Source organism: Oncorhynchus gorbuscha, linkage group LG21 (assembly GCF_021184085.1).
Source record: "Oncorhynchus gorbuscha isolate QuinsamMale2020 ecotype Even-year linkage group LG21, OgorEven_v1.0, whole genome shotgun sequence".
Taxonomy (NCBI): Eukaryota; Metazoa; Chordata; class Actinopteri; order Salmoniformes; family Salmonidae; genus Oncorhynchus; species Oncorhynchus gorbuscha.
Genome location: NC_060193.1, coordinates 270,242 through 282,992, shown reverse-complemented (window position 1 = coordinate 282,992; position 12,751 = coordinate 270,242). Strand labels below are relative to the sequence as shown.

The 12,751-nt window shown below is 37.4% G+C and overlaps 1 protein-coding gene across 2 annotated transcripts in view; it reads left to right on the top strand.

Moving 5' to 3' along the window:
• Positions 1-12,751, top strand: part of LOC124007649 — a 36,825-nt gene that overhangs the window by 10,696 nt on the left and 13,378 nt on the right. The window contains exons 2-3 of one of the 2 annotated variants that reach the window (XM_046318310.1): positions 4,786-4,854; positions 7,290-7,336. In XM_046318310.1, the coding sequence (XP_046174266.1) occupies positions 4,786-4,854; positions 7,290-7,336 (116 nt within the window). The remainder of the gene's footprint in view (positions 1-4,785; positions 4,855-7,289; positions 7,337-12,751) is intronic. The other variant, XM_046318312.1, reaches the window with a different exon arrangement.

The following is a 12,751-nucleotide window of genomic DNA, read 5'->3' as shown; positions in this document are numbered from 1 at the left end:
AGGTGTTATTGTGTGTTGAAGGTTAGGTGTTATTGTGTATATATTATTGTGTGTTGAAGGTTAGGTGTTATTGTGTATATATTATTGTGTGTTGTAGGTTAGGTGTTATTATGTATATATTATTGTGTGTTGTAGGTTAGGTGTTATTATGTATATATTATTGTGTGTTGTAGGTTAGGTGTTATTATGTATATATTATTGTGTGTTGAAGGTTAGGTGTTATTGTGTGTTGAAGGTTAGGTGTTATTGTGTATATATTATTGTGTGTTGTAGGTTAGGTGTTATTGTGTGTTGTAGGTTAGGTGTTATTATGTATAAGGTTAGGTATTGTGTGTTGAAGGTTAGGTGTTATTGTGTGTTGAAGGTTAGGTGTTATTGTGTATATATTATTGTGTGTTGTAGGTTAGGTGTTATTGTGTGTTGTAGGTTAGGTGTTATTATGTATATATTATTGTGTGTTGAAGGTTAGGTGTTATTGTGTGTTGTAGGTTAGGTGTTATTGTGTGTTGAAGGTTAGGTGTTATTATGTATATATTATTGTGTGTTGAAGGTTAGGTGTTATTATGTATATATTATTGTGTGTTGAAGGTTAGGTGTTATTGTGTGTTGAAGGTTAGGTGTTATTGTGTGTTGTAGGTTAGGTGTTATTATGTATATATTATTGTGTGTTGAAGGTTAGGTGTTATTGTGTGTTGTAGGTTAGGTGTTATTGTGTGTTGAAGGTTAGGTGTTATTATGTGTTGAAGGTTAGGTGTTATTATGTATATATTATTGTGTTGAAGGTTAGGTGTTATTATGTGTTGAAGGTTAGGTGTTATTGTGTGTTGAAGGTTAGGTGTTATTATGTGTTGAAGGTTAGGTGTTATTATGTATATATTATTGTGTGTTGAAGGTTAGGTGTTATTATGTATATATTATTGTGTTGAAGGTTAGGTGTTATTGTGTGTTGAAGGTTAGGTGTTATTGTGTGTTGAAGGTTAGGTGTTATTGTGTATATATTATTGTGTTGAAGGTTAGGTGTTATTGTGTGTTGAAGGTTAGGTGTTATTGTGTATATATTATTGTGTTTGAAGGTTAGGTGTTATTATTAAGGTTAGTTGAAGGTTAGGTGTTATTGTGTGTTGAAGGTTAGGTGTTATTGTGTGTTGAAGGTTAGGTGTTATTATGTGTTGAAGGTTAGGTGTTATTGTGTATATATTATTGTGTGTTGAAGGTTAGGTGTTATTATGTGTTGAAGGTTAGGTGTTATTGTGTGTTGAAGGTTAGGTGTTATTGTGTGTTGAAGGTTAGGTGTTATTGTGTGTTGAAGGTTAGGTGTTATTATGTGTTGAAGGTTAGGTGTTATTATGTATATATTATTGTGTTGAAGGTTAGGTGTTATTGTGTATTGAAGGTTAGGTGTTATTGTGTATTAGGTGTTATTATTGTGTGTTGAAGGTTAGGTGTTATTATGTGTTGAAGGTTAGGTGTTATTGTGTGTTGAAGGTTAGGTGTTATTGTGTGTTGAAGGTTAGGTGTTATTATGTATGTATTATTGTGTGTTGTAGGTTAGGTGTTATTATGTGTTGAAGGTTAGGTGTTATTGTGTGTTGAAGGTTAGGTGTTATTGTGTGTTGAAGGTTAGGTGTTATTATGTATATATTATTGTGTGTTGTAGGTTAGGTGTTATTATGTATATATTATTGTGTGTTGTAGGTTAGGTGTTATTATGTATATATTATTGTGTGTTGAAGGTTAGGTGTTATTGTGTTGATTAGGTATTATTGTGTGTTGAAGGTTAGGTGTTATTGTGTATATATTATTGTGTGTTGAAGGTTAGGTGTTATTGTGTATTAGGTGTTATTATTGTGTGTTGTAGGTTAGGTGTTATTATGTATATATTATTGTGTGTTGTAGGTTAGGTGTTATTATGTATATATTATTGTGTGTTGAAGGTTAGGTGTTATTGTGTATGTATTATTTTGTGTTGTAGGTTAGGTGTTATTGTGTGTTGTAGGTTAGGTGTTATTGTGTATATATTATTGTGTGTTGAAGGTTAGGTGTTATTGTGTGTTGTAGGTTAGGTGTTATTGTGTGTTGTAGGTTAGGTGTTATTGTGTATATATTATTGTGTGTTGAAGGTTAGGTGTTATTGTGTGTTGTAGGTTAGGTGTTATTGTGTGTTGTAGGTTAGGTGTTATTGTGTATATATTATTGTGTGTTGTAGGTTAGGTGTTATTATGTATATATTATTGTGTGTTGAAGGTTAGGTGTTATTATGTATATATTATTGTGTGTTGAAGGTTAGGTGTTATTGTGTGTTGTAGGTTAGGTGTTATTGTGTGTTGTAGGTTAGGTGCTATTATGTATATATTATTGTGTGTTGTAGGTTAGGTGTTATTATGTATATATTATTGTGTGTTGTAGGTTAGGTGTTATTATGTATATATTATTGTGTTGTAGGTTAGGTGTTATTATGTATATATTATTGTGTGTTGAAGGTTAGGTGTTATTGTGTGTTGAAGGTTAGGTGTTATTATGTATATATTATTGTGTGTTGAAGGTTAGGTGTTATTATGTATATATTATTGTGTTGTAGGTTAGGTGTTATTATGTATATATTATTGTGTGTTGAAGGTTAGGTGTTATTGTGTGTTGAAGGTTAGGTGTTATTATTGTGTTGTAGGTTAGGTGTTATTATGTATATATTATTGTGTGTTGAAGGTTAGGTGTTATTATGTGTTGTAGGTTAGGTGTTATTATGTATATATTATTGTGTGTTGTAGGTTAGGTGTTATTATGTATGTATTATTGTGTGTTGTAGGTTAGGTGTTATTGTGTGTTGTAGGTTAGGTGTTATTGTGTGTTGTAGGTTAGGTGTTATTGTGTGTTGAAGGTTAGGTGTTATTATGTATATATTATTGTGTGTTGTAGGTTAGGTGTTATTGTGTGTTGTAGGTTAGGTGTTATTGTGTGTTGTAGGTTAGGTGTTATTATGTATATATTATTATGTGTTGTAGGTTAGGTGTTATTATGTATATATTATTGTGTGTTGTAGGTTAGGTGTTATTATGTATATATTATTGTGTGTTGAAGGTTAGGTGTTATTGTGTATGTATTATTGTGTGTTGTAGGTTAGGTGTTATTGTGTGTTGTAGGTTAGGTGTTATTGTGTGTTGTAGGTTAGGTGTTATTGTGTATATATTATTGTGTGTTGAAGGTTAGGTGTTATTGTGTGTTGAAGGTTAGGTGTTATTGTGTATATATTATTGTGTGTTGAAGGTTAGGTGTTATTGTGTGTTGTAGGTTAGGTGTTATTATGTATATATTATTGTGTGTTGAAGGTTAGGTGTTATTGTGTGTTGAAGGTTAGGTGTTATTGTGTATATATTATTGTGTGTTGAAGGTTAGGTGTTATTGTGTGTTGAAGGTTAGGTGTTATTGTGTATATATTATTGTGTGTTGAAGGTTAGGTGTTATTGTGTGTTGAAGGTTAGGTGTTATTGTGTATATATTATTGTGTGTTGAAGGTTAGGTGTTATTGTGTGTTGTAGGTTAGGTGTTATTATGTATATATTATTGTGTGTTGAAGGTTAGGTGTTATTATGTATATATTATTGTGTGTTGAAGGTTAGGTGTTATTGTGTGTTGTAGGTTAGGTGTTATTGTGTGTTGTAGGTTAGGTGTTATTGTGTATATATTATTGTGTGTTGAAGGTTAGGTGTTATTGTGTATATATTATTGTGTGTTGAAGGTTAGGTGTTATTGTGTGTTGAAGGTTAGGTGTTATTGTGTGTTGAAGGTTAGGTGTTATTGTGTGTTGAAGGTTAGGTGTTATTGTGTGTTGAAGGTTAGGTGTTATTGTGTATATATTATTGTGTTAGGTGTTATTGTGTTATTGTGTGTTGAAGGTTAGGTGTTATTGTGTGTTGAAGGTTTGTGTTGAAGGTTAGGTGTATTGTGTGTTGAAGGTTAGGTGTTATTGTGTGTTGAAGGTTAGGTGTTATTGTGTATATATTATTGTGTGTTGAAGGTTAGGTGTTATTGTGTGTTAGGTGTTATTGTGTAGGTTTGAAGGTGTTATTGTGTTATTGTGTATATTATTGTGTGTTGAAGGTTAGGTGTTATTGTGTGTTGTAGGTTAGGTGTTATTGTGTATATATTATTGTGTGTTGAAGGTTAGGTGTTATTGTGTGTATATTATTGTGTGTTGAAGGTTAGGTGTTATTGTGTGTTGAAGGTTAGGTGTTATTGTGTGTTAAGGTTAGGTGTTATTGTGTGTTGAAGGTTAGGTGTTATTGTGTGTTGAAGGTTAGGTGTTATTATGTGTTGTAGGTTAGGTGTTATTGTGTATATATTATTGTGTGTTGTAGGTTAGGTGTTATTATGTGTTGTAGGTTAGGTGTTATTGTGTATATATTATTGTGTGTTGAAGGTTAGGTGTTATTGTGTGTTATATTATTGTGTTAAGGTGTTATTGTGTGTTGTAGGTTAGGTGTTATTGTGTGTTGTAGGTTAGGTGTTATTGTGTGTTGTAGGTTAGGTGTTATTGTGTATATATTATTGTGTGTTGAAGGTTAGGTGTTATTGTGTGTTGAAGGTTAGGTGTTATTGTGTGTTGAAGGTTAGGTGTTATTGTGTATATATTATTGTGTGTTGAAGGTTAGGTGTTATTGTGTGTTGAAGGTTAGGTGTTATTGTGTGTTGAAGGTTAGGTGTTATTGTGTGTTGAAGGTTAGGTGTTATTGTGTGTTGAAGGTTAGGTGTTATTGTGTGTTGAAGGTTAGGTGTTATTGTGTGTTGTAGGTTAGGACTCGGCAACGGTAAATCCCCAAAGAGAAAACTTTTCAGCAGTGCTGGACCCCCCAGGAAGAGGTGGGTAACTATATAGTCTGTGTATATATAGTGTGTGCATATACAGTGGGGAGAACAAGTATTTGATAACCTGCAAAATCCGCAGTGTTACCTTACTTAGAAAGCATGTAGAGGTCTGTAATTTTTATCATAGGTACACTTCAACTGTGAGAGACGGAATCTAAAACAAAAATCCAGAAAATTACATTGTATGATTTTTAAGTAATTAATTTGCCATGAAAATGCCATATCGCAGACTGGCCAATAAAAATTAAGATTAAGATGGGAAAAAGAACACAGACACTGGACAGAGGAACTCTGCCTAGAAGGCCAGCATCCCGGAGTCGCCTCTTCACTGTTGACGTTGAGACTGGACAGAGGAACTCTGCCTAGAAGGCCAGCATCCCGGAGTCGCCTCTTCACTGTTGACGTTGAGACTGGTGTTCAGGGCATCCGGAAAGTATTCAGACCCCTTGACTTTTTCTACATGTTGTTACTTTACAGCCTTATTCTAAAATGGATTACATTGTTCTTGTTCCTCATCAATCTACACACAATACCCCAAAAAGCAAAAACAGGTTTTCAGATTTTTTTGCATATGTATTAAAAATTAAAAACTGAAACATCACATTTACGTTTTTATTTTATTTCAGTAAGTCAGTTAAGAACAAATTCTTATTTACAATGACGGCCTACCAGAAGGAGAAAGACCTACGGGGACGGGGGCATTAAAAATATAGATATAAATACAGGACGACAACACAGCAAGGCAGCAACACATGACAACACAGCAAGGCAGCAACACATGACAACACAGCAAGGCAGCAACACATGACAACACAGCAACACATGATAACACAGCAAGGCAGCAACACATGACAACACATGACAACACAGCAAGGCAGCAACACATGACAACACATGACAACACAGCAAGGCAGCAACACATGACAACACAGCAAGGCAGCAACACATGACAACACAGCAAGGTAGCAACACATGACAACACAGCAAGGCAGCAACACATGACAACACTACATATAAGACAGCAAGGCAGCAACACATGACAACACAGCAAGGCAGCAACACATGACAACACAGCAAGGCAGCAACACAGCAAGGCAGCAACACATGACAACACAGCATAGTAGCAACACGGCATGGCAGCAACACATGACAACACTGCAAGGCAGCAACACATGACAACACAGCAAGGCAGCAACACATGACAACACAGCAAGGCAGCAACACATGACAACACAGCAAGGCAGCAACACATGACAACACAGCAAGGTAGCAACACATGACAACACAGCAAGGCAGCAACACATGACAACACAGCAACACATGACAACACAGCAAGGCAGCAACACATGACAACACAGCAAGGCAGCAACACAGCAAGGCAGCAACACATGACAACACAGCATAGTGGCAGCAACACTGCAAGGCAGCAACACATGACAACACTGCAACACATGACAACACAGCATGGCAGCAACACATGACAACACTGCAAGTAGCAAGAACAACATGGCACATATTATTGGGCAACAGACAACAGCACAAAGGGCAAGAAGGTAGAGACAAAAATACATCACGTGACGCGTGCTTTGTTGAAGCACCTCTGGCAGTGATTACAATGTGCTTAGGTTTTGTTGAAGCACCTCTGGCAGTGATTACAATGTGCTTAGGTTTTGTTGAAGCACCTCTGGCAGTGATTACAATGTGCTTAGGTTTTGTTGAAGCACCTCTGGCAGTGATTACAATGTGCTTAGGTTTTGTTGAAGCACCTCTGGCAGTGATTACAATGTGCTTAGGTTTTGTTGAAGCACCTCTGGCAGTGATTACAATGTGCTTAGGTTTTGTTGAAGCACCTCTGGCAGTGATTACAATGTGCTTAGGTTTTGTTGAAGCACCTCTGGCAGTGATTACAATGTGCTTAGGTTTTGTTGAAGCACCTCTGGCAGTGATTACAATGTGCTTAGGTTCGTTGTCCTTTTGGAAGGTGAACCTTCGCCCCAGTCTGAGGTCCTGAGCACACTGGAGCAGATTTTCATCAAGGATCTCCCTGTACTTTTCTCCGTTCATCTTTCCATCGATCCTGACTAGTCTCCCAGTCCCTGCTGCTTAAAAACATACCCACAGCATAATGCTGCCATCACCATGCTTCACCGTAGGGATGGTACCAGGTTTTCTCCAGATGTGACACTTGGCATTCTGGATGGTTTGTCCTTCTGGAACGTTCTCCTATCTCCACAGAGGAACTCTGGAGCAAGGGTTCTCGCTCTGTGTGTGTGTGTGTGTGTGTGTGTGTGTGTGTGTGTGTGTGTGTGTGTGTGTGTGTGTGTAATGTGTGTGTGTGTGTGTGTGTGTGTAATGTGTGTAATGTGTGTAATGTGTGTGTGTGTGTATAATGTGTGTGTGTCTCACCGGTTCTCTGCTTTTTTCTGCAGACTGACTCTAGGGACCCATCCAGAGGAGGAGACCGACACAGGAACAGGTCAGACTGATTAGTAATGTAGTAATACACAGGTCAGACTGATTAGTAATGTAGTAATACACAGGTCAGACTGATTAGTAATGTAGTAATACACAGGTCAGACTGATTAGTAATGTAGTAATACACAGATCAGACTGATTAGTAATACACAGGTCAGACTGATTAGTAATGTAGTAATACACAGGTCAGACTGATTAGTAATACATTTACATTTACATTTAAGTCATTTAGCAGACGCTCTTATCCAGAGCGACTTACAAATACACAGGTCAGACTGATTAGTAATGTAGTAATACACAGGTCAGACTGATTAGTAATACACAGGTCAGACTGATTAGTAATGTAGTAATACACAGGTCAGACTGATTAGTAATGTAGTAATACACAGGTCAGACTGATTAGTAATGTAGTAATACACAGGTCAGACTGATTAGTAATACACAGGTCAGACTGATTAGTAATGTAGTAATACACAGGTCAGACTGATTAGTAATGTAGTAATACACAGGTCAGACTGATTAGTAATACATTTACATTTACATTTAAGTCATTTAGCAGACGCTCTTATCCAGAGCGACTTACAAATACACAGGTCAGACTGATTAGTAATGTAGTAATACACAGGTCAGACTGATTAGTAATGTAGTAATACACAGGTCAGACTGATTAGTAATACACAGGTCAGACTGATTAGTAATGTAGTAATACACAGGTCAGACTGATTAGTAATACACAGGTCAGACTGATTAGTAATGCAGTAGTACACAGGTCAGACTGATTAGTAATACACAGGTCAGACTGATTAGTAATGTAGTAATACACAGGTCAGACTGATTAGTAATGTAGTAATACACAGGTCAGACTGATTAGTAATGTAGTAATACACAGGTCAGACTGATTAGTAATACACAGGTCAGACTGATTAGTAATGGAGTAATACACAGGTCAGACTGATTAGTAATGTAGTGATAGACAGGTTAGACTGATTAGTAATGTAGTAGTACACAGGTCAGACTGATTAGTAATGTAGTAATACACAGGTCAGACTGATTAGTAATACGCATGTCAGACTGATTAGTAATGTAGTAATACACAGGTCAGACTGATTAGTAATGTAGTAGTACACAGGTCAGACTGATTAGTAATGTAGTAATACACAGGTCAGACTGATTAGTAATGTAGTAGTACACAGGTCAGACTGATTAGTAATGTAGTAATACACAGGTCAGACTGATTAGTAATGCAGTAGTACACAGGTCAGACTGATTAGTAATACACAGGTCAGACTGATTAGTAATACACAGGTCAGACTGATTAGTAATGCAGTAGTACACAGGTCAGACTGATTAGTAATACACAGGTCAGACTGATTAGTAATGTAGTAATACACAGGTCAGACTGATTAGTAATGCAGTAGTACACAGGTCAGACTGATTAGTAATACACAGGTCAGACTGATTAGTAATACACAGGTCAGACTGATTAGTAATGTAGTAATACACAGGTCAGACTGATTAGTAATACACAGGTCAGACTGATTAGTAATGTAGTAGTACACAGGTCAGACTGATTAGTAATGTAGTAATACACAGGTCAGACTGATTAGTAATGTAGTAATACACAGGTCAGACTGATTAGTAATACACAGGTCAGACTGATTAGTAATGTAGTAGTACACAGGTCAGACTGATTAGTAATACACAGGTCAGACTGATTAGTAGTACACAGGTCAGACTGATTTTAGAGGAACAGAACCCGGTAGTAAGGTTGTAGTAACAATGTAGTAACATGTCTCAAGGGCAGTCTGTAGTAAGTAGTTGTAACATGTCTGTAGTAAGGTTGTAGTAACATGTCTCAAATGGCAGTCTGTAGTAATGTTGTAGTAAGGTTATAGTAACGTTGTAGTTGTAACAGGTCTCAAAGGGCAGTCTGTAGTAAGGTTGTAGTAGTGTTGTAGTAAGGGTGTAGTTGTAACATGTCTGTAGTAAGGTTGTAGTAGTGTTGTAGTAACGTTGTTGTTTAAACATGTCTCAAAGGGCAGTCTGTAGTAAGGTTGTAGGAAGGTTGTAGTTGTAACATGTCTGTAGTAAGGTTGTAGTAGTGTTGTAGTAACGTTGTAGTTGTAACATGTCTCAAAGGGCAGTAGATAAATGGGCTGGACGATAAATCCATATCAATAATTATCGAGGTAATTACTTCCCTCAATAACCAAATATAAATGTCGATATAGAATAATTAGGTAGAGCAGTCCATTTCACCTCTGACGCAGCAGGAAGGTGCAGAGAAATGACAATATGCACATGGAGGGATATACGCCCACTAAAAACCACTGAGCACCTCGAGTGATGGAGTAGCCACTATTAACCAATAAATGAGTGATGGAGTAGCCACTATTAACCACTAAATGAGTGATGGAGTAGTCACTATTAACCACTAAATGAGTGATGGAGTAGCCACTATTAACCACTAAATGAGTGATGGAGTAGCCACTATTAACCACTAAATGGGTGATGGAGTAGTCACTATTAACCACTAAATGAGTGATGGAGTAGCCACTATTAACCACTAAATGAGTGATGGAGTAGCCACTATTAACCACTAAATGGGTGATGGACTAGTCACTATTAACCACTAAATGAGTGATGGAGTAGCCACTATTAACCACTATTAACCACTAAATGGGTGATGGAGTAGCCACTATTAACCACTAAATGAGTGATGGAGTAGCCACTAACCACTAAATGAGTAATGGAGTAGACACTATTAACCACTAAATGGGTGATGGAGTAGCCACTATTAACCACTAAATGGGTGATGGAGTAGCCACTATTAACCACTAAATGGGTGATGGAGTAGCCACTATTAACCACTAAATGGGTGATGGAGTAGACACTATTAACCACTAAATGGGTGATGGAGTAGCCACTATTAACCACTAAATGGGTGATGGAGTAGCCACTATTAACCACTAAATGAGTGATGGAGTAGCCACTATTAACCACTAAATGAGTGATGGAGTAGCCACTATTAACCACTAAATGAGTGATGGAGTAGTCACTATTAACCACTATTAACCACTAAATGGGTGATGGAGTAGCCACTATTAACCACTAAGTGGGTGATGGAGTAGCCACTATTAACCACTAAATGGGTGATGGAGTAGCCACTATTAACCACTAAATGGGTGATGGAGTAGCCACTATTAACCACTAAATGAGTGATGGATTAGCCACTATTAACCACTAAATGAGTGATGGAGTAGACACTATTAACCACTAAATGGGTGATGGAGTAGCCACTATTAACCACTAAATGGGTGATGGAGTAGCCACTATTAACCACTAAATGGGTGATGGAGTAGCCACTATTAACCACTAAATGAGTGATGGAGTAGCCACTATTAACCACTAAATGAGTGATGGAGTAGCCACTATTAACCACTAAATGAGTGATGGAGTAGTCACTATTAACTACTATTAACCACTAAATGGGTGATGGAGTAGCCACTATTAACCACTAAATGGGTGATGGAGTAGACACTATTAACCACTAAATGGGTGATGGAGTAGCCACTATTAACCACTAAATGGGTGATGGAGTAGCCACTATTAACCACTAAATGAGTGATGGAGTAGCCACTATTAACCACTAAATGAGTGATGGAGTAGTCACTATTAACCACTATTAACCACTAAATGGGTGATGGAGTAGCCACTATTAACCACTAAATGGGTGATGGAGTAGCCACTATTAACCACTAAATGGGTGATGGAGTAGCCACTATTAACCACTAAATGGGTGATGGAGTAGCCACTATTAACCACTAAATGAGTGATGGAGTAGCCACTATTAACCACTAAATGAGTGATGGAGTAGCCACTAACCACTAAATGAGTGATGGAGTAGTCACTATTAACCACTATTAACCACTAAATGAGTGATGGAGTAGCCACTATTAACCACTAAATGAGTGATGGAGTAGCCACTATTAACCACTAAATGAGTGATGGAGTAGTCACTATTAACCACTATTAACCACTAAATGGGTGATGGAGTAGCCACTATTAACCACTAAATGGGTGATGGAGTAGCCACTATTAACCACTAAATGGGTGATGGGAGTAGCCACTATTAACCACTAAATGGGTGATGGAGTAGCCACTATTAACCACTAAATGAGTGATGGAGTAGCCACTATTAACCACTAAATGAGTGATGGAGTAGCCACTAACCACTAAATGAGTGATGGAGTAGTCACTATTAACCACTATTAACCACTAAATGAGTGATGGAGTAGCCACTATTAACCACTATTAACCACTAAATGAGTGATGGAGTAGCCACTAACCACTAAATGAGTGATGGAGTAGTCACTATTAACCACTATTAACCACTAAATGAGTGATGGAGTAGCCACTATTAACCACTAAATGAGTGATGGAGTAGCCACTATTAACCACTAAATGAGTGATGGAGTAGTCACTATTAACCACTATTAACCACTAAATGGGTGATGGAGTAGCCACTATTAACCACTAAATGGGTGATGGAGTAGCCACTATTAACCACTAAATGGGTGATGGAGTAGCCACTATTAACCACTAAATGGGTGATGGAGTAGCACTACTATTAACCACTAAATGAGTGATGGAGTAGCCACTATTAACCACTAAATGAGTGATGGAGTAGCCACTAAACCACTAAATGAGTGATGGAGTAGTCACTATTAACCACTATTAACCACTAAATGAGTGATGGAGTAGCCACTATTAACCACTAAATGGTGATGGAGTAGCCACTATTAACCACTAAATGAGTGATGGAGTAGCCACTATTAACCACTAAATGAGTGATGGAGTAGCCACTATTAACCACTAAATGAGTGATGGAGTAGACACTATTAACCACTAAATGAGTGATGGAGTAGCCACTATTAACCACTAAATGAGTGATGGAGGTGAAACGGTGACTGTATCAGAGGGCTGTCTGTAGTAACAGTGTAGTTGTAACATCTCTCTGTCAGAGGGCAGTCTGTAGTAACAGTGTAGTTGTAACATCTCTCTGTCAGAGGGCAGTCTGTAGAAACAGTGTAGTTGTAACATTTCTCTGTCAGAGGGCAGTTGTAGTAACAGTGTAGTTGTGACATCTCTCTGTCAGAGGGCAGTCTGTAACATCTCTCTGTCAGAGGGCAGTCTGTAGTAACAGTGTAGTTGTGACATCTCTCTGTCAGAGGGCAGTCTGTAGTAACAGTGTAGTTGTAACATCTCTCCGTCAGAGGGCAGTCTGTAGTAACAGTGTAGTTGTAACATTTCTCTGTCAGAGGGCAGTCTGTAGTAACAGTGTAGTTGTGACATCTCTCTGTCAGAGGGCAGTCTGTAGTAACAGTGTAGTTGTAACATCTCTCTGTCAGAGGGC